This window comes from Dipodomys spectabilis, unplaced genomic scaffold (assembly GCF_019054845.1).
Source record: "Dipodomys spectabilis isolate Male_0828 unplaced genomic scaffold, ASM1905484v1 ptg000455l, whole genome shotgun sequence".
Lineage (NCBI taxonomy): Eukaryota > Metazoa > Chordata > Mammalia > Rodentia > Heteromyidae > Dipodomys > Dipodomys spectabilis.
In genome coordinates, this window is record NW_024871132.1 from 733,177 (window position 1) to 756,396 (window position 23,220).

General features: G+C 41.5%; 1 protein-coding gene across 1 annotated transcript in view; it reads left to right on the plus strand.

Moving 5' to 3' along the window:
* The window catches only part of Rnf152 (ring finger protein 152), a 71,514-nt gene extending 54,913 nt beyond the window's left edge, over positions 1-16,601 (plus strand). The window contains exon 3 of the mRNA XM_042668532.1: positions 8,325-16,601. Coding sequence (XP_042524466.1) covers positions 8,468-9,079 — 612 coding nt within the window. The 5' untranslated portion in view covers positions 8,325-8,467 and the 3' untranslated portion in view covers positions 9,080-16,601. The remainder of the gene's footprint in view (positions 1-8,324) is intronic.
* The last annotated feature ends 6,619 nt before the right edge of the window (positions 16,602-23,220 follow it).

Here is a 23,220-nt window from a genome sequence, read left to right on the forward strand (position 1 = left end):
TCAAATGTTAGAGTACCAGCCTTGCAAAGCTAAGGGAGCGTTTGAAGTCTTTACTTCAAGCCTCAGTGCTAACAGAAGACAAGCAAGCAAACAAACAAAAGGTACTGATGGATAGAGCCAAGATGACCAAGGTCAAATCTGGATTGCCCAGACAGCTTACTCCCAACCAACCCAGGATGAACAAAACCAGGACGTGCCCATCTCAGAAAGGATCAGCCATGTTTTTATGATGTTCCATCCAATGAGGAGTTGCCCTTTGCTGGAATTTCATGTTATGTGATAGTTTGGAGTTTGGTATCAGTTGTTGCTGTTGGTGGTGTGATCTGTCAGCTTGACTGGATTACAGAATTCCTACACATTGGGTAGAGCAGTATTTTGGGTGTGTCTGGGCAGAAATTAAAAAACAAATACGGAAGGTAAATTGGTCTTGTCCCCTTTTCTACCCACGTGAAATACCCTGGCTTCCTGCCCAGTACACTGAAGACTAGGCTATAGCCTTTGGACTCTAGACCTTGAACCAGCAGCCCACTGGGTTCCCAGGCCTCTGAGCTGACTTCTGCCCTTGACTTCCCTGGATCTCAGGCCTCGGGGCTGGTATTGAGCCACACCTGGTCATCCCTGGGTGTCCAGCCTGCAGGCAGCCTGTGGTGGGACTTCTCAGCTGCCTTAATCTCATGAGCCAGTTCCTACTAACTCTTCTCACCTATCTGTGTGCAAATATCTTATTGTGTAAGACCATACATATCACAGTGGGTCAGGTGAATGCTGATCATTTTATTGTGTTCTTGGCTCATTTCTCTTTACTGTAAGTATATAGTCATTTAAAATTTCTTACAGTTAGTTGGGGGTGGGGGTGGAAGGCAGTGGCTCACACCAATCCTTGCTACTCAGGAGGCTGAGATGTGAGGATTGCAGTTCAAAACTCAGGGCTTGAAGCCTTGAGTTCAAGCTCCAGTGTTAGCCTGTGTGTACCCACACGCGCACGCGCGCACGCGCGCACACACACACAGAGTTGCATTATAAAGCTATAATGTTTCATATGTAGACCTTATGATCTCCAAAAATAGAATGAAAATAATTAAAGAAATGCTTTGATTTTTGTAGATAGCCACAAACTCAGGAAAGGTAGCCATTGTTAGGAGAATTTGTTGGTTTAATGATAGACAATATACCAGAGTAGTATATAGAAAGGAAGGGAGGGGGAAGATAGGAAGGGAGGGAGGGCTAATAGGAAATTACATAGAGATCTGGAATCAGATGTGAAGTGGCCTGTTTTCATAAATGCAAAGGGTTTTTTCTTTATTGTTAGTGTATATTAAATGTACAAAAGGGTTTGTTTCCCTGTAGTATGCCCATACATGTATATACAGTTTTATTCAACTGTGAGGAAAACTAAAAACTTTGCCTCTGCTGTCTCAGTGTCTGGAGCTGTAAATTAAATTGAAAAATAAAGTTGATTCTAGGAGGAAGTGTTCATTTAGACTTGTAATTCATGCCTAATAATGAGTGAAAGGCTGGCCTGAGTAGGGTGTGTATACTGAGTTTATTAGGAAAGAAGGGGGAGCAAAGGCTGTTTTAAGAACAGCTAGCTATTATAATTAGGAAAGTTGGATAGTTTGTAGGAGTAAAAATGGGAAATGCATATGTATTTCTCTTCTTGATAATCTGAAGTCCCTGGAGGGATTTATGGAGTCGTTACCCCTGACCTCTCTCCTGGGACTAGACCTACTCTGAAGTGGGAATTTATGACAGTGTTTAGTCAGACAGGGGAACTACAACCAATAGTCTTTGTACATGCATTGAACTTTACCTCTTCAGCTTCAAGTGTCTTTATACCAATGTTGAGGTTCTCTGTGAGAGCCCCCACCCCAGAACATAACTCTCTGACTCCTTCATATTGTCCATGACTGCATGCATACATACTTGGGCAAAGGTGAGCACAGTTGCTCTTTGACATATGATAGAGCCACATTCCAATACACCCATCATAAGATGAAGGTGCATTTCACAAACCTATGAACATCATGGCCTGGTATCATAGGACTCTGTTGTTCCTGCAGTTCAATAGGTAGTGTTCAAAGAACACACATGAGGCAAAGGAAGGGGAATGGTTAGGTGGATAGGGGTGAAAAGCAGCAGACACAACCTGTGGCTGACAACACATGGCCCGTCGCGGTGCTTTGTGTTCCTGTAGTGCCTCTTCCGGTGCTTGCTCAGTGTGGTCCTGCTTTCCATAATGTCCAGCTTCCCTCTAAAAATCCTGTCTTGGTAGTGAGTTGGGTGAGTGGGCACTAAGATGGGAACCAACAGCATTAGCAGAGCCTCTTGAGTGCAAGCCATCAGGCAATCAGCCCGGTGCGACAGCCATACTGTAGAACTCTATAACAACTGCCCTCAAGACCCCAAGGGGCTCCTGGCTCCACACGTCCCCCTCCCCTGATGGGGAATCTGTACTCGACTTTTGCTTTCAATAAATTTGCTACTTTATATTACTACTCAATGCTTTACCTGTGGAGAATTGGATCCATACCCATACCCAGGATGGCATCAAATGGACAATAAGGTTTCATCTTTTCTGGAGTTTGCTGTTGGTGCAAAATTAAGTGTGGTCAGGTTTATTGGTACCCATTTCTGTAGTAACCTCAGCACTGGGGAAACTGAGGCAGTACTGAAATGTGATGTCCTTAATTAAAAAAATATTTCATCCCAATATATTTTATTTTCCATATGAAATATCAAACTTTTGGTGGGTCGAATGTATTTACATTTACTAGCTTGACTTAAATGAAATGCACTGAAACCTAGTGAATTCCATCACTGGCAGTCATGGCGGTTGGGTTAGTTGGGTTTCTCAGCAACTAAACTGACATGCACCACACCAGTAGCTTTTGGCTCCATTGTTCCTACAAGCAGGTGACAGCACCTAAGCTGTGGCCAGGCCCTTGGTTATATATTGAGTCCTTGGAATGACCTTGACGTGGTAGCTGGTATGTTGTTTTCCTTCTTCGTGTTGAACTACTAATAATCTCTGTCCCACCTTGGTTTACCTCTTTGCCACTTGGCCTCCAGCACTGTGTACATCCCCCTCTCCTCTGTCATCCCAGATACTGCAAGGACAGTTTCACTTTCCAGATTTTTGGTTTCAGCAAATGCCTTCATGCCTTCCATTAGAGATTGGAGCTGATGGAGTGCCACTGGCTGATGGAATTCTAGTTGAGAATGATCTGCAGCCAGTACCCACTCCCCTGCTCCATAAAGCCATGACAATAGTTGGACCAAGTGAACTATACTGAGCATGTGGCAGTTATGTCCTTAGAAAGATTATTCTTTGCTGTCAGAGTGAGAAGTCAGTGACACACCTGCCACCCAACCATTTCTGTTCTTACAACTAATTAGACTATTTACTAAGGTCCAGTGTAAGTGATCTTACCAGCTAATCTACCACATGAAATGAGATTATAAATATTTTAGTCTCATTTTAAGTACATTATCTATGTCAGAAATACATGCTGTTTTAATAGAAAAACAAAAAGAATGCAGTGATGAGTTGGATGTTTTTCTCAACATAATCATTACGGCTAAGGTTTTCATATAGACCATCGAATGGAACAATTCAAGGTCAGACATATAATCAGATAAGACCAGGCCTCTGATCCCCAGCTCCGCTTCATAATTAATCCTGTAGCCAAAGAATGCATGAGGATTCTTTAGAGTCTAAGTAGAGTAAACCTGTGTAGGTTGTTTATTTCATTCCTTTTTTTAAATCCTCAGGTGCATATGCCTGGACTTTTAAAAGCAGCTGGGATTATACCAATTCAGTGTTGCAGACTTTGCCATTTTACCACCCACTGAATTCCTGGAAGCACTTTGCCACACCCACACTGGGTAAAGATGTACAAAATTATAGTGGTCAAAAAAATCTTATTTTGTAAAAATAGGTTGATATTATAAAGGAGATCTGGATCCCTAATCATCCATAGCTCCTGAAGAATAGTAATGCACACAGACAACCCCTCCCCCCCCACTGTGGTACAAATGACATTATTTGTGAAGTAGTATTTTATGAAGATTTGCTTGAAAATAAGTTGCATCTTATAAGCCATAATTCCTTTTTTAAAAAAATTCTTTCATATTCACTGTTTCTGATTTTGTGATCTTATTTTGTTTTTTAGATTCTTAAAAAGATGAATTACAAGGACATTTAAACACTGGTCCAATATATTTCAGTATATAGTTGTTCTTATGCATTCTACCAAAGTACTCTTTCATTTTAAAATTTAATGAGTATTTTATTTGAGTATCACATCTTGCTCTCAGGAAGAAGCAATGCCAAGCACAGGTTCCTGAAGCAATTGCTAGTATGTGGTTTATATAACATAGTTGACAAGGAGCTCTGTGATTTTTTTCTAACCTACGTGGGCTTATCTCCCCCCCCCAACCTTTTTTTTTTTTTTTTTTTTGTCGGTCGTGGGGCTTGAACTCTGGGCCTGGGTGCTGTCCCTCAGCTCTTCAGCTCAAGGCGAGCGCTCTACCACTTGAGCTACAGCGCCACTTCCGGTTTTCTGGTGGTTTATTGGAGATAGGAGTCTCATGGTCTCTCCTGCCCGGGCTGGCTTTGAACCGCGATCCTCAGATCTCAGCCTCCTGAGTAGCTAGGATTACAGGCGTGAGCCACCAGCGCCCGGCCTTCCCCCCCCAACCTTTTTAATAGTTGACTTGCATCTTTTGAATGGATGATGAAAGAGGGAAAGAATGATTCATCATTAGCTTAGAGCCATAACCTCATAAATTTTCTTCTCTTTGACTAACTAATCATCATCATTACTAATTATGATGAAAATAAACTGGAATGTAATACAAGCTGGCTTACCATAGAACACATCGGAGTATAAATCAAAGAGGTTGCTGTCAAATTGGCTTTAGGGTTGAACACTGAAAAATAGAAACTGTTTTCCCTTTTCTGCTTCTGTGTTCAGCTCATATTGTAAGGCCTAGAATTTATTTGGATAGAGTTGGAAATTGAGTAGCCTAATCTCATTTTAAGGGAGCTTAACACAAAATTAAGTGAACATTACTTTGGACACAAATGGCTGGATAAAATTGCATGCTAGTTTTGTTGGGAGGGGGGGAAAAAAAGATGGTGTGGCAGGGCTTGGAGCAGAGCCAGGAAGAATTCTTGCATTCTCTGGTCAAAATGGCAGCTCTGTGATAATCAGGAAGCGCGGCTGGGCACTCTGCCTGGGCAAATTATACTTTGCATGTTGTGAATAGTGAGTGAACGCACTTGACCTTCAGTACAGTGCCACCATCCCTGCTGGGACCATGAGGCAGCAGGCTCAAACAAGTTAAGTGACTTGATCTGATGTCATAGCTAGTTAGTGAGTAGAGAGGCCACAGCTCTAGTGTTTCTCACTTGTGCTACATTGCTTCCCAGGCCCGTGTTTAGAAGATAAGGTCTATGGTATGGAAAGTAGGTGAATCAATAACTTGGTGGTCATTGTTTCGATACTGGTATCACAAAACATTTTTGTCCCCAAGGTTGAGAGCTTTTGACTTGGGGGCCATTGGTAAGGAAAGTTCTCTTTTACAGTATCCTGTCATTGTTTTACTACTGCCCTCAAACTGATACTGTTACCACAACTCAATCTTCTTACATGATCCATCTTCCTATATTCAGATTCACATCTCACTAGGATACTAGGGCCTGATTTTCTGTGAGTTTAACACTAAGGACAGATAAACCCAAGATAATGCCAACAAACTTCATGACCTCTCCCTCTCCCTCCCTCTCCCTCTCCCTCCCTCCCTCCCACCCTCTCTCTCTCTCTTTCTCTCTCTCTCTCTCCCTCTGTCTTATTGTCTCTCCCTCTCTCTCCTCTCTCCTTCCCTCCTCTTTAAGAAAACAAATTCATTACCATAGATACAGTTTGAAGAGTTGTTACCAACATTGATCTGGCTGCTTGCCATAAGAAAAGCCAATAATTGGTGGGCTGAAAGTCAGTTGTATTCAGGGGCAAGCATCCTGCAAAGATTTCAAGCTAGATCTTGGTAGCTGGATGAAGGACTTTCACAGAGTGCTAAAGGCGCACCCTGGCTGAGCAGTTTCATCATCCAAGGCTTGTGTCTCCTTTTCTCTCCTTTGTCAGATGCCTCCATCTCCTGGGACCAGTATCTATGGTTCTTTAAACATTTTAGACACATTATTTTCCTCCAAATAAATAACAAACAACAGCAATGAACGTGCTTTGTGTTAGTTGATACCCAGAAGAACTAAAGAATGTGTCATATTTTGATGTAATCTTTATGCCACTAGATGTTGTGGTTTCTGAAAATCTCAAGATATCCCAGTAGTTTTCATCTGCATCATTTACATGTGGCTACCCTACAGAGTTCAGGATATTGAGCCTTGAAGGGGTCGTGGCCTTGCCAGGGACCATCCACAGGAGCGGCCACTATAAGGTAATGGGTCTCCTTTCCACTTTGGTCCCTGCAGGCCACTCTCCTCTCCTTTCGGTCTGGCTCTGGCTGCTGCTTCTCCCCCATGGGTGTCACCTTAATCATGTCCAGTGTTGACTTTTCAATGTCAGCCCCACATTTTCTAGCTTCTCTCGATTCTTCCTGTATAACTTAACTTTTTCCCAACACCTGCATGGAATATAGCCTAAGCAGAACTTTGTGGCCTCTGATCGCGATTTCTCTCAGTGATGCTGTGGTCTTATCAAGACTTAACTTGGATTCCATCTACTTTATGACCTCATTCAATGCATTGCCTGGTCTGAGCTACTCTTATTATAAGAGACTGTAACACTTCCTGTCACTCCCATATGCCTGCTTCCAGCCACTCTTCATCTCTTATCTGATATTATAGTAGCCTGCAAACAGGTCTTTGTAACCTGTCCCAGATGAATCATTCTACCTTTAATGTTTGATGTTTTCCCATTGCCAACTATAAACGCCAAGTTAACCAGACACTAGGTTTGAACCACAGTCCTAGTCTGTGGCTTGAGCCTGATGGAGCACATTTCTCTCTCCCTATGGGATCTGTTGTCCTGGCGGGGCCTAGAATGAGTGCATACAGATTCTGTAAGTGCCATCTATGTCAATGATAGAAGTTTAAGAGCTAAGGATATAAAATTCTTTAAATTCTATAAGGAAGCCAGTTGCTGGTGGCTCACACATGTTATCCTAGCTACTCAGAAGGCTGAGATCTTAGGATCTCAGTTCAAAGCCAGCCTGGGCAGAAAGGTACACAAGATTCTTATCTAATTAATCACCAAAAAGAAAAGGTCAGAAGTGTAGTAGTGGCTCAAGTGGTAGAGTACTAGCCTTGAGCAAAAGAGTTCAAGGACAGTGCTTATGGACTTAGATTTCAAGCCCTGGGACTGGCACCAAATAAAAAATATCTATAAGCAGACATCTATAAGTCATTCTAGGATTAGGGGAAAAATTCTAGTTGATGTCTCATGTAGAAGAGAGAAATAATTAGAAATAATTTGGTAATGGTTGACTTCCTTTTCTCTTCTCATACTGATTTCTTCACTGGAAAACAGCTTGACCTCTAATTCCTGTCTGTGGTCCAGAGTACTTGCCTAGCATGTGTGAGGCGCTGAAATGGTTCTTGACACAAGCCTAAATAGTAATAATACAAGAACTGACTGAGAAATATTTGTGGTTTGTGTGCCTTTGTTTGACCTTTACTGTCTGAAGGTACATTGCTGTTCCATTTTTCTGATTGCTTCTGATGAGGTGATGAGAATTAAACAGGTGGTGAGAATTATCAGATGGTTCAAATGCTTAATAAGCATTATCTTGGTTCAAATGATTTGGTGGCAAGGATTAAAAAGATGGGCTTCTTCCAGCAGAGTCATGTTAATAACCTTTGAGAAAGGAGCTTTCCTGGCCCATAGCAGCAGGCTGGTTACATGCTGCACGCGGAGATTGCCTGAATCTGGCAGCTATTATTTACAGGAGGGTGAGTAGGAACGGATCGAGAGAGCCAGAGGACTTCATAGGAAATACCACAGACATATGGGAAAAGGGAATTTCTCTAGTGTGTTTTAGGACAACCCAGGTTCCAATGCAGTACACAAAAGAGAAACGACAGACTATTGTCTCTACCTGTTGATGGAATCCATTTCTTTAGAAAATTTTGTCGTGCTTCCTTAAGGAAGCTGGGAACATTACAGAAATCCCACAGCCTCATTTCTATGCTTTTGACCCAAGATCAATACTTTTGAACTAGGCTATAAATCCTTGAACTATACACACCTCACACCTTCTCTGAATGAGTTAAATCATTCTGTTTGTGTCACTTGTCTCCTCAGAAATGAATGCACGCGTCAACGCCAAAGGCCTGCAAGCTCCGTGATTCCCCTTGGTGACCTGGGAAGGACAAGGTGGTGACCACTGAAAACCAGCTCCTCCTCCTCCTTCCTGTGGGCCCCACCCTTCCTACTCACGGACCACCATGGAGACCCTCTCCCAGGATTCTTTGCTGGAATGTCAGATCTGTTTCAATTACTACAGTCCTCGGCGCAGGCCCAAGTTGCTGGATTGCAAACACACCTGCTGCTCCGTGTGCCTCCAGCAGATGAGGACCAGCCAGAAGGACGTGAGATGTCCCTGGTGCCGGGGCATCACCAAGCTGCCCCCGGGCTTCTCAGTGTCACAGCTCCCCGATGACCCCGAGGTCCTGGCTGTCATCGCCATCCCACACACTTCCGAGCACACCCCAGTCTTCATCAAACTTCCGAGCAATGGGTGCTACATGCTGCCTCTGCCCATCTCCAAGGAGCGCACTCTACTGCCGGGCGACATGGGCTGCCGTCTGCTGCCTGGGAACCAGCAGAAGTCTGTCACAGTGGTGACCATCCCAGCTGAACAGCAGCCTCTGCAAGGTGGTCCCCCACAGGAGGTGGTGGAGGAGGAGCCAGACAGGCGGGGGGCTGTGAAAAGCTCCACCTGGTCCGGCGTGTGCACTGTGATCCTGGTGGCCTGTGTCTTGGTCTTCCTGCTGGGCATTGTACTGCACAACATGTCTTGTATCTCCAAGCGCTTCACTGTGATCTCCTGCGGCTGAACCCCAGGGCAGGGAAGGCTCTTGTGGGTGCCAACGTAGAGGTGGAGCAGGTGTTGGTGATGGGGATCCCAGTGAGATGGGGGAGGGGGTGACACTACTGACCGTTTGGTGCCAAGCGCTGGCCTCTGGGTTGCTACTTGATCCACCCGAAGGACAGACACAGAGGGTGGAAGGCGAGGTCTGAGCGAGGTGGCAGGCGAATTGCTGTGCGTGGATGGAGACGGCTTTGAAGATGATTGCATGCTTCCTCATAATCATGTATGAAATGGGCCTGTAATTTATGATTTCTCAAGATCACATTATGAGATAGACATATTCTACTTAGACATTAAACTATACGCGTGCATACAACAATCTCTAAATACAGTAGGTTAAAACGAAGATGCTGTGTATATGAGTAGAATTAAACCTCGAGTCCACATAGAAATTCAGTAAAGACATCCAGTGCTGGCTTCTTGGCCTTTTTCTTTCTTTCTTTTTTCTTCTATTTTATTTTCATGAAACTCAGTGTTCTTTTTGTTGCTAAGGCATTTTATACATTTTGAAGGACACCCAAATCAAAATAAGTAAAATGGATTGTGGTGATTTGAAGAAAACATTTGAACAAGTGTCTTGTCATGTACCTTGATTTCTCTTGCGATTAGAATTTGCTACTTGTTTATTCATCTGAAAGCAAACAAGGGAGCAATAAAGAAGAAATAATGAGAAATGTCTAATTCCACAAGAAACTTGTATGCCGATTTTCCTCAAGCCATCTCACAATTTAAAATGTAAATATTTGTGTATTTGTGTGTGTGTAGCGTGTGTGTAATTTGATTTACCTCAGGCTTTTGAGTCTTTTCAGAAGAACCCTGTGAGTCAGACCTCACAGGCACAAATAAGTTAAGCATCTGCAACATTGGCCACCCTGTGGACACCTGGATCTCTGTGTCCCTCCCCCGCCCCCCATGAGGGGCCTTGTTTGTCACCTCCAACACTCACCTTTGTTGTATGTTTTTATGTACTGTATTTCTAAGGCATAAATGGAGACTGTCAGAAGAGCTTGTCTTTTCTTCCAGTTTTGGGCTTTGTGAAGACTATGAATGGACGAGCATCTGAATTAGACAGATTGCTTTTTGAAAGATGTTTTCCTGTGAAAGTCAAACCTTTTAGAACTCCAATGTTCTCTTGAGATATAACCAAGAAAACCTTTTGTATTTCAAAATGTGGTGTTTTTTTTTTAATAGAGAAGAGTGGCAAGGTAAACAGCTCACGTTCCCATCAATGAGTCAGTTCCTTACGAATTGAAAATGTAACTACTGAAAATGTATAGTGGTCTATGGGTGCTCATGAAGAAAGATCTGTTAAAGGATAAATTCCTGTGAGGGGGCATTCAGGTGGGAGCTTTATACTTCTTTTCTAGTCCCCTTCATTGATTTCAGGAAGCAAGCCTTCCACTTAAATATGATTTTAAGTTCTGTTGAATCCCAGAAAATTGCAGGAACGTTTGGGGAGAAAGAAGAGAAAAATAAGAAGTGACAGATTTCAGAAAGTAAAGCTAGACAATATCCCTTTAAGATTGAGACAATTTAATTTACCTATTATATGCTAGCTGTTACCTTCAAGCAACATAAAAGTATATGCATACTAAACAGATGGAATTAATGTGAATAAATTGAAAAACTAATAACTAGAATACAAAGCTCACACTTAATTGGCATGAAAATTCAATGTAAAATTATGAACTCTGATTTCTCAAATCTTTCAAATTTGTCATAAAACCTTTAGAAAATGTATTTGAAAGCTCAAACTAGAAATTAGGTTACAGTGCCATTTTATTGTGTAAGCTATTGGGCATTATACAACAAATAAACTAGGATTTATTTGGTATTAATAATTTAGGTATACTATTAGCCGCATACTATCCTGTATTATGTAACACAATATGCTGTTGGGTTAGTGTCAGTTTCTCAAACTCCCAGGATGCTGTAATGCATGTCTGACCTAATTTCTATTTTTCTCGGAGGGAAAAAAAATACATAGAAATGTTGCATTGAAAATGCGACGTTTCAAATAGATTTTATCCTTACAGTTCTAAGCCATGGAATATTTAAATTAATTTGATGAGTGGAATCTGCATACATTCATGTACAGTGTGAAATGACCAAGCCTCTAGCATAGTCTGTGATAGAGTTGTGCTTGTTCAGTAGGCTATGTAGCCCCCACGGACACTAATGTGTGTGGTGATGCGGTGTCCTGTGTTTCTTAGTCCAAAGCTGTAGAGTAAAAAAACAAATGTCCATAGAACTGTTCACTTAAAACCAGCCATGTGCTGGAGCTACAGTGACCAGTGCAAAATTAATTGGCTCTCTGGTAGATTCTGGACCTTAAAATGAATAGTACCTACCCAAATCAGAATGTGTGTGTGTGTGTGTGTGTGTGTGTGTGTGTGTGTGTGTGTGTGTGTATTCAAGAAAAATTATTTACATTGTTAAATGAACTGTACCAGCAACTTGCATTCCCGCTCATTAGAGTGTGTGTGTGTGTGAAAGACCTACAAACCTTCCAGATAGAATTTTTATGTGTTAAACAATGTTTTAATGTTACCTGGTATTCATTGCCCTGGCCTCTTTGGAATTTCCTTGCAATGCTAACAACCTATATACTCCATACAATACGGCTGCCAGAATTTGTACTTGCCTATCCGTGAAAGGCCACAAGTGGAAAGCAGAGAAAGTTAGAGCTGAAAGCAACCTCTGGTGGCAGACATCAGTTTGGAAGTGAGTCCATGGGGCTGCAAAGGAGAGTGACAACTTGTAATTCTGCAGCAAAAGAATGCTAAAGGCCAGGCATTGCGATGCCCTCTTGCTCATTCCTGGATCTGTCACCATCCCTGCCTGATAAGTGATTCTTTTCAGGGTTGATGAATATCCTTTTTCATTCAACTATTGCTCTCCTGTTTGTTTTTGTAGGTTTATTTTCATTTTGGTTAGGAACTTCTCTGGGAAACAAAAGGAGGGTTGATTTAAGGATGAGCATAGATGATTGAAGAAACTTTTCAAACCATGTGATTTGAAGTTCTAAAAATTGCTAAACATTGGTTGGGTCCTCCTTCCTATGTGTAAAGGACAATGAATGTTGTATAAATAGTAACCCATAAGAAGCATGAATTTTCATCTTTATTAGTGATCTTGACAAACAAGTGAATGCTTAAATACGTTAAGTAGAGCCAAGTATGCCACCAAAAAAAAAAAAAAAAAAGCATTGTCTTTGGAAAATATCTGTATAGTTATCTGTGGTAAAAGTTACGATGAAAAGAGGCAAATTGATTCTGAGTTCTATTCACCTTTTATTATCAGAAAGCTCAAGGTATTCTCTTTACAAATAAATTTAATCTTATGCATGACTTACAGAGCGGGCCCACTGGAGGGTCAACTGTGTGCTAGTTACAGCCCATGGGATTTTCTAGATCAATGAGATTTTTCTAGATCAATATAATTTTCTAGATCAGTATGATTTCTAGATTGATGCTATTTGATAGAAACTTGAGAGATGATGAAAATGTTAAAAGTCGAATTGTCCCATGTGGCTAGTGACTACCATAGTGACCAGAGGCATCCAAATGTTCCTAAAATAGTGAAGTAGAGAGATTGTTTATGGGCTAGTAACACAGAGTTGGCAAAAAGAAAGCTCTTCCATTCTGGGCTTAAAAAGTGCGTCATCTTCAGTATGACAGTAAAAATGCATCTGCTGCCTTTGGAGTGGACCAAGGACGAGCAATAAAGCTTAAAGTGGGCTTTATTAAGTCCCTTTTCTGGAACCATAAGCTGCATGTGAATTTATTGACCAAAAATAGTTAGATTGTAGCTGTAAAATGTTTTAACTTGCAAGCTGTGCATGACCTGTGTTGTGAAATTGTGTTTAGGGTCTTGTGTCCAAAAAAGTGTTTCAGAAAAAAAAAAAGCCTATGAGTCCCCCTTCACTCCCAATGTCTTTCCTGAACTCCATTGCCACATTAGTAAGGTGTGAAATCTAAGAGCAAGCATGTTTTGCAGAGTTCAGAGTGTTTTTGTATTCTTGGGAAGTCTGACAGCTTGTCATTATATTTGATGTAGGAATCTGTGAATGTCAGTTTTCAGATGCCAGACTAAAGTGTGGATGCTATTTTTAGAATGGGATTTGACATTTTTTATTTTAGTTTTCACTAGTTTGCACCAAAGCACTTTTTAAGATTATCATTAAGCAGTTGTACAAAGGGGTTACAATTCCATAAACAAAAGCACCTTTTACATTTTGTTTTCTACAATTGGATGCATTGACAAATGGAATTGAAAGACTGGAAGAGTATTGAAGTTACTTGAATAGTTTTTTTTTTAATTGAGTAAAGGAAAGCAGGAAATTCAGTTTGAGATGAATTTCCACATAAAACTCAGACTCTTCCGGATAAGCTGATATTTATTCCAGTCTAGATAATTATCTGAAGAGTTCCCATTCTTGTATTTAAAACTTTGTGTCTCAGAATTGGTTAATTCGCTTTTGGTTATTTTCCATGTGTAATGTAAACCAAAGGCATTTGCTTTAATCTAGCAGACTTAGTTGTTTTTTGTTTTGTGTGTGTGTGTGTGTGTGTGTGTGTTTAATTCTAGAACTTGTGAGTGAACGCAACTGCTCCTCTAGATTTTTTGTCAAAGTGGCTGTTTTTCATTAGACTTAAGAAAATTTGAAAGCTCAAGGTTATTAGTGGACAGGAGTGATGTGCAAAACACTGTATTATGTATCTTCCCTTGGAAAAATGAGGCTACCGGCCAGGCAGCATTTTGTTTAAAGGATCAATCGGGCCATTTGTCATCCTTGACCTAGATGAAGAATCTGTTCCTTGACAATTCCATCTTTCCCAGCAAAATGTCACCCACAAGGTAATTCTTACCCAAACAGTTTCTACACCATACCAGAGCCAAGGAAATTTCATGACAGTTTTGAAGCTAAAAGTAAAATTTCAAATCAACAGTGATCAGTTGCTGAATTTTGTGAAACCGGAAACATTCTTGAAACCTAAGTAGAGAACTAGGGGCATGGCTCAAGTGGTAGAGGATTTGCAAAATAAGCACAAAGAAGGCTCCAAATTTCAACTCCAGTGCCAAGAAAGTGGATAATCAAGCATTAATTTTTTCCCTGACCTACTGTGCATGCACACATATATACACAATTTAGCTGGGAAAGGAGTGAGCTAGATGGTAAGAACCATCCTACTTTCTAACTTGCAGGGATTACACAATGTTGAATATAGAGGTTGAATTCCTATCTGTTGCTATGAGCTCCATACATAATGTTAGACTTTGGTAGTAAACTTTGTAGGTAAGCTTTTTAGATTTTGCCAGTGGGTGAAGAGGTGGGTTCTGCTGTGTTCATTTAGAAAGCATCTGTCACCAAGGCACATGAGCAGATGAGGCATTCAGTTTCTTACTGCTCAAGGGATCAGGGTAGTATGCCATGATTCTCCAGCTCTTCCAGTGTGGCTCCCATTTTTCTGCACAAATTTCTTTGTTCTCTGTAGCCAGTAGTCTTTGATTCACTGCCTGGGGAAATCCCACTGTGTCTCTCTCACTCACGATGTAGTGGTGCTTGAAAACATTCATCTTACTAGCTGGATTTTACTCTAGCTTAAGGTTTTTGATACTAATCTTATGATACTTCTAGGGACAATCAGTAATTAGTACAAAATACTGAGGGGCCTCCTCAGATTCCTGACAGCATGCTATTTTGTGTTTTGTTTTGCAGGGATGTTCATTTTTATCTTATTTCTAACCATACAGAATGCTGCTCTAGTTTGCAAGGCTAGTAATCCATGGCACAGTCTCCTGTCATCTCCCTGAGGTGTGAGTTATTTTGGGGTTATCCTACAAAGAGTTTTCCAAAGGAATGATTAATAAAAATGTCTGTAAGCACTTGTATAGTGGGGGTTCAGTTCCACAAATCAGTTTATAAGTACAATGCATCTCTTTTTAATGTTATGTTTTACTTCAGTAGTTGTACAAAGAGGTTGCAATTCCATAAGTCAGGTTATGAGTACAACGCTTCTTGATAGCTGTCACCCCTTTCACTGTTTGCCATCTTTCCCAACCCCACCCATGCCCTTCAGTTATAAGGTTTCATGTTCATGTGTGTTCATTGAATATAAGGGTAATGTGCTCACCCACCCTTCTCTAGTTCCCCTGTTCTCCACCATGCCCCAATAAAACATGTTTCAGCTTTCCGATGTCCATTTTGCTAAACTGTTAGTTGTTTAGAAGTTACACCACTAGAGGAATCGTCAATTTTTAATTTGACATTTGCCTTTTGGGAATCCAGAAGTAGGTGATTGGATGTGATGGTGGAGAGGAACTGTTGATATCTCTAAATAGTACGCAAAGCAGTAAGTACTCAATTGCTTTATATTGTTCTGGCTGGACTGGCTAAGATTCCACTCAACTGTTAAGAGGACTTTGTATGGGAAAAGTAGAGAAAAGGCCATGGATGTCTGGACAGACAGGTAGACAAACCCAGAGAAGAATAAAATACTTAGAGAAAGAAAGTCTGTGATAAGGATTGTAGCTGGGAAACAAAACAGGTACAAAAGGACATTGTGGACAGAAACCGGCTGAAGAAAGCAGCCGGGAGCAAGTGAGAGAGCTCAGTGCAGCGCGATCTGCGCTCTGGCCGGGATGACACATGCCGACGAGGACGACTCTACAGAGTGCACTCAGTTGATGCGAAGAATCCCACAGAGGCCCCTGTTTCCTGTCATCTTCTAAACTCTTGACCATTCAAGAGTATGCTAGACAATTCCAGAACCTTCTGTAGAGATGGTGGCTGAGTCAGTACAAAGGCCCGCGGTCCCCTTCGCGGTGGAATGCAGTGCTTCGCTCCATGGGTCTGTCTAGGCTTGAATTCCCTACCATTGATCATAGTTTCTATTTATCTATCCCACCACATGTTCATGTTCGCCTCACTGGACGGTTGCCATCGTGTGGAAGCTGGTTCCCGGTGGCTGCCACAGACTCACAACAGAAGCCGTGTAGCTGCCACCGGGGTCCCTTCCCCTCTTAGGTTCCACCAGTGTGTTCCCACGCCCTGGCTAACAAACTCTGGTCAAATAGCAAGATGCTGCTCAGAGGCCATTGACTCCAGTCCTTGACATGTTTCATTTACAGTTATGTGGATTATTTATTTTTAGGAGCTTTTAAAGGGCCAAATTGCCCTACAGATAAATGAACTGCCGGTCCATGTAGAAAAAAAAATACTGTCCAAATGTTGCCAAATATTGACTTTGTAAAGGGGATATTAAGCTGCTGTTTATTAATCTGAATGTCTTAAAAGCATTCTTGCTTGCTCTCTGTTATAGATGGTGTCTTAGCTAGTCCTGAGTTTTTCCAATGAACTCAATTTTAATATATGGTATTTTTGTATGCCAACTGGTGTCTTGTCCTTTGTATATGTGGTAATGTTAATTTTATGACTACTGTTAAAACACATTTGCTATGATTAAAATTCAAAATGATTTCAAGTAGACTCAGATGTTTTTCTTCCCTCCCCCTCCAACTGGCAAAGAAAAGTTAGCCTGAGATTTGTCACCATCAGTTACTCAATTGTAGTAGACTTGGGTATTAACGCCATAAGGAATTCCTGAGCCAGGGATTTTAGTAAAGGTGACTCTCAAATGACTCTGGAAAAGCCGAAGAGTGAATTCATAATGAATGAGTAAGCCCAAAGTTGTTTTTGCCACTTGGCTTCTTGTGGCTCCATCTTTGTCTTCCACTGTTCAGACATGACAAGTGTACCTCTGGCCCCAGATGGGCTGTTGAATTGTATTGCAGCCCCTGCCCTGGTCAAATTGCTCCTTTGATAAGTGCTCTCATGTGTAGCACAGAAGGTGTTTGGAGAACCCTTTCTGGCAACATGCATGAACCACTGGAACCACTGGATCATGCGAATTTCAGTTCCACTTAGTATCTTAATTGAGGGGTAATCAATGCTCTGATCTATGTATGTGCTAGTGTAAGCTTGCTCTGGTTCTGTATGGAAAATGTATTTTTAGATAATCCTTCTATCTCTGGAATGATTGTGTCAGTACATCCTGAGGGAGGGGGCAGAAGTCAAGCTTTGTATTATTAGTGAGTCAAGATTATTGAGAGCGCCAGGCGCTGGTGGCTCACGCCTGTAATCCTAGCTACTCAGGAGGCTGAGATCTGAGGATCGTGGTTCAAAGCCAGCCCGGGCAGGAGAGACCGTGAGACTCCTATCTCCAATAAACCACCAGAAAACCGGAAGTGGCGCTGTAGCTCAAGTGGTAGAGCGCTCGCCTTGAGCTGAAGAGCTGAGGGACAGCGCCCAGGCCCAGAGTTCAAGCCCCACGACCGACAAAAAAAAACAAAAAAGATTATTGAGAGCATCATTTATTTTTTACCTATTTTACAAATTCTAGTGTGCTTTTCCCTGGAGGCAAAGGTGGGAGTGGATAGCAATTCCTTCACTGGATTCACCTGCTCAGGCTCCAGCATGTCCATCAGCCAGAGAAGCCGGCGGGCAGGCGGCAGGGGTTGTTTAGGACAGGAAGTGCCTTTCTTGGCTCCTTTATGAATTGGCTCCCCAGGGCAGGGAGAGATGGTATCTTTGTCTTATCTGGACCTTAGCTGTATACTCATGGAGACTGGAGGCGGGGCCATGGGGAGCCTTCGTCTTGCCTAGGGACATCAGTGCTGGTGATCCCTTCCCGTGACACACTGGGTAGCACAAGTTCTCTGCCTCTGATGTAGGGCTGGGAGGTTCGGAGGCTGTTAACATTGGAGGTACGTAGGTTCAGAGAGTGAGTGTCACCAGGTCTAACATGTGCTGCGCCATACTGTCAATACGCGGGCGTGAGCGCACACACACATGCACACACACACCATTCAAAGGCCAGGAACATTTTTCTGAGACAAGTGCGTTATTTTTGTTAACACTTTCACTTCCAGTGTTAATTTCTGGAGAAGAAATCCCCTTTTCAATGTTAACTATCCTGAAGAGGCTGGGTAAATGGCAGATAGGGAGAAAGGGAGCCAGTTCTAGAATTAAGGCTGAGCCTCTGCTTTTCTTTTTATAGGTCTGAAAACTTCTACACAATTCTACTTGACCCAGAAAATGGTACAGCTGCAATCAGTTTCAGCTCCTCTCTCTCTCATCTCTCCCCCCAAAATCACTGCTCTGTCTCCATCTCTCTTCATGCCTCAGTGCTGAGTACATGATGATTTGTTTTCATCACTGTTTATTTGAGAAAAAAAAGTGTGTGTGTGTGTGTGTGTGTGTGTGTGTGTGTGTGTGTGTATGTTTGTGAGACTTACTTGGAAATCATGGCCTGCCCAAGTTAACACAGGAACCTCATAGGGGACAGGGATTATAGCTCAGTGGTACAAAGCTAACCTGGCATTCGCTTCTTCCAGATTTATTTGAGTGAAGAATGTCATTTTTGCATAATATCTGTTATTATCTAGTAGAACAGAGTTGGAGGAAGGAGGCTATTGGAATGTTGCAATTAAATATTGAATCACAAAATTGACTTACCCTAGTCATTTTTGCATTGAAGTCATCATGACAGCGTTGTACTAAACAAGACAAAAAACATACATGAAATTCTTAATCTGTATTAAAAGAGCTAGTGTGATGCATGTCTGTAATTTTGGCACTGGAGAGATGGATGTATGAGGATTGTGAATTTAAGGCCAGCCTGGGATACACAGAGAAATCTTGTCTCAAAACAAACCAAAGGTACAAAAACAAAACCATGAGCTTGTGTTTGCCTTCTCGTTTGAAAACAATGTCATGTAAACATGTAATAATCCAATTATGGTATGAGATTTGCCCTGGTAGGAGATTTGCATGTAAAATCATATACTATACACATTACCAGTGCTCCTCACAGGGACAAATTACAAGGCCAATATCTGCACACATTTGTTGAGCAATAAGGGTCGAGATGATTCACTCTGGAATGCATTGCATACATATCAGAGTGTAGTTTTGGAAAATTATAGTCTATCATTCATAAATATTCATTACTGCATCTTGTGGGGTTAAAAAACAACTCATAACAAACCAAATTGGTAATGAGGAGGAAAATTAACAATAATTTGCTATTAAGAAGCAAGAAGAGCAGCAATTAGGTAACATGATCAATTCAAAGCAGTTCTGATAGTAATTATCTTTTTCCTGAAGTTGTAGGGATTTCAACCATTTCCATGTGCACTTGTGCAACACAAGCTTGCAATGTGAGTGAAGCAATGAGTTAGAAAAATACTGAATTGAGCCAGGGGCCTGTGGTTCAGGTCTAGAGTCCCAGCTACTCAGAAATTGAGAGCTGAGGATTGTGATTTGAAGCCAGCCTGGGAAGACAGAGCTGATTCTTATTCCCAATTAGCCAGTAAAAATGCAGAAGTGGAGCTGTGGCATAAGTGGCAGAGCACCAGCTTTGATCATAAAAGCCATCTCTAATCTCTGTGAACTGCAAAAAACACAGATTTTTAACTTTAAAATGTCAAATTTAGAAAAACCATAGGAAGAAGTTGTAGCTCTTCCCCCACTTACTGCCCCACCCACCCCGCAGCAGAGGGCCACATTTAATGGATTAGATGAACAAAGGAATCTACAGACATGGACTAGACACAAACTAAAAAATAAATTTTCTATTCTTAGTAAAAATAGAACATCATTTCAATGGAAATATGAATTGCACAGGATGAAATCAATAGTTGTGATATTTACTTTCATATATACTCAACCTGTGCGTCTATAAATTTCTCTCTGTTTGAATTTACATTAAGCACATGATCTCTGGCATCTATTGGTTACATTCCTTCTTAAATGACAGCCCTCAGCCCTAATATTTAGCAGAACCATCATTTCCTAGCTCTGTGTCCAGAAATGGTCCAAATTTTATTCTATGTTATTCTGACTCAACCCTCACCCGCATGAAGGTAAAATTTACTTCCAAGTAAACCTGAGGTTTCAGCCAGTTCCTCCAGTCTGTTAACACCAAAGATATTTGTAGTTTTGATATGTATGGAGATGTGTGTGTGTGTGTGTGTCTGTCTGTCTGTTGTGTGCCTGTACTGCGGCCTGAACTCAGGGCCTGGTGCTGTCCCCTGAGCTTTATTGCTCAAGGATAGTGCTCTACCACTTGAACCAAAGTGCCACTTCTTGCTTTTTGCTGGTTAATTGGAGATAAGAGCCTCACAGACTTTGCCCAGGCTGGCTTTGAACCACAGTCCTCCAGATATCAGCCTCCTGAAGATTATGGATGTGAGTCACCTGCACTTGGAATTGGCTGTCAGTTTTTGGAATGACTTCTGCCTATATAAAATGGAAAATAATAATTGGCTTAAAAAATAGGACAGACTACATGTGTAAACTTTGAAGATATGCAGTGTTAGTGGTGGTAAGGTGACATGGGGGAAACTTCCTGCACGAGACTGAACCAGGTATGGGGTGCCATGGTCAGAGAGACACTGCCTCTATGCCTGGGGTCTGTCCCCAGAGACAGGCTATCCCTCCAGTGCACTGAGCACTGCATCCCCACAGCTCCACACTCCGTGAGCACTAAACCCAAATGAAAGCCTGCACATCACCTCATCTGCTGCGGAAAATTAAGAAACTTAAAGCTGCAGGTGCACTGTCAGTCTGGAATATTTCAGGTGGTTGGGACTCAGTGCTGAGCTCACCATTTTCTGTACTTAGATCCTACTTTTGTTCACTTTTCCTTCCTGCCCATCAAACCCATTTTAATGAGCTGTTCCTGTTCAGCTATCTTCCTGCAATGAAGTCATATCCTCTTCCTGACAATGATGCTCAGGTCTGATGAGCTGATGAGCTTGTTAAAAAGAATGAACTAATGTCAAGATCCATGACTCAGCTGGGCATTGGTGGCTCACATCTGTAACCCTAGTTATTTCAGGAGTCTAAGATCTGTGGATAACTGTTCAAAGCCAGTCCAGGCAGAAGAACCCATGAGATGCCTATCTCCAATTAACCAGCAAAAAGTCAAAGGTGGAAGTGTCATTCAAGAGGTACAGTAGCAGCATGGAGTGCAAAAGCCAAGGGAACACATGAGGCCACAAGTTCAAGTACCAGAACATGTATACATCCACACAATTTATGACTTCTCCCTTTCATTACCCACAAATGCCAAATCTTCCTGCAGTCCACGGATTTGAAGACCTCACATCCGATTCTGTCATTCTGTTGGAGTCTGTTATGGCATGTGTGGTGGGGGTCAAAATGGAGGGTGCAGAGCCTGGGCTAGCGTGAGGCAGCTAGGGCACTGAGATGGACATTTTCAGGGGATTTTCACCCTCTCCCTTTCCTCATCCTGGTTCTCACCCTAGCAGGGGGACAGGAGGACATGCTGGTCCCCTCAACAACTGCCAGCAGACTTCCATACCTTATAAACACTCCATGTCTATGTGCCAAAGAATAAAGTAATCCAAGTTGCAAGGTGATAGATTAAATTCCCAGAGACCCAAAAGAGAAAAACATGACTTTGGCCAACTTGAAATGTATAAACTTACGTAGACAGATATGCCAAATATACACTTTAAATAGAATTCATTTGAATTGTTAACAACAGTTTGGATCATGTTATTTTTCCCTATTTCTGTCATTTTGTCTGGGACAGAGTCTCTAGCTGTTATCTTACTTCTGGTTTCTTGCTGGTTAATTGGAGGTAAGAGTCTCATGGACTTTCCTGCCTGGGCTGGATTGGAACTGTGATCCTCAAATCCCAGCCTCCTGATTAGGTAGAAGTATAGCTCTGATCCACTGGAGCCTGGCTTCCTGTTTACTTTCTACAAAAACAATGTTATCAGATAGCCTGTATAAGAATCTCAAATTAGCAATTGCTTCAGATTATATGGAACCTGCTTTGTAGAGCAAAAAATGCAAATAAAGGATTTAGAACTGGAGACACCTATTGGCGACACCTATCTGCTTTCAGGATATATTTGCACCAAAGATCTTTTTCCATCCCTTCACTAGGAATTTGTGTCTATCTTTGATTGTGAAATATGTATCTTTGATTGTGAAATGTGTTTCGTAGGGGAACCAAATGGTTGGATCTTGTTGTTTTGATCCAATCTGTTGCTGTCTTTTGATTGAGGAATTGAGCCCATTGATGTTTGTGACTATAAAGAAATATATCATGTTTCCTGCCATTTTGTTGTTTTCCTATAGCTAGCTTGCTTATTTCCTCTTTTTATTCAATGCTATCTTTCCTAGACTTGGATTGTCTTCTTCAGATAGTATGGTTCCCTTGATTATTCTTTGTAGTGCTGTTTCAGTGTTCATGAATCCTTTAGTTTTTGTTTGTCATAAGAGGTTTTAGTTTCTCCATCAATTGTGAATTATAGCCTCACCCGGTACACTAGTTTAGGTTGGCAATTGTTATTCAGGGCTTGGAATATACCACTCCAGTCTCTCTTTGTATTCAGAGTTTGTGTGGAGAAGTCTGCAGATTTTCTAATCTTCTGTCAATTGTAATAAAGTTTCCTCTTTGAGACCAGAGTTTTTTCTATCATATGTCTATAAGTATTTCTTATCTGATCCTGTCTTCTAGGAGTTCTGTATGCCTCTGTCAGGTAGGTGAGATTCTCTTTCTTGAGGTTGGGGACATTTTCTGTTATTACTTTGTTAAATGGGTTTTCAGTAGCTTTAGTTTTGAAATGCTCTCCCTTGTTTATCCCAGTTATGTGTAGATTTGATTGTTTGGCTGAATCTGCCAATTATTGAATGTTCCTTTTGTTCTGAGTATGTTTTCCATGCCTTTGACTTTTTTATTCTAATTCCTCTATTTTATCTTCAAATCCTGATACTCTGTTTGTATTTTTTCTCTTGCCTATACTTCCAACCGTACTTTGTAATAGGGAGATAGAGCCTTTCATGTTTCCAGGCTTTGTGTTGCAGTGGATTCTCATGTCCTTTTTTAAAGTTCTTATGGTCTATCTCCTTGTTAATTTTGTCTTTCATTTCCTTAATTGATGTGTGTAAAGAGTCTGTCTCCTTGTTAATGTTGTCTTGGATGTCCTGCATATTCTTCATCTTTTCCTTGCCCTGAACTGTTCTAGTTGTTTGTGAGTCTGCTGTTTGCTTAGACTTTGATT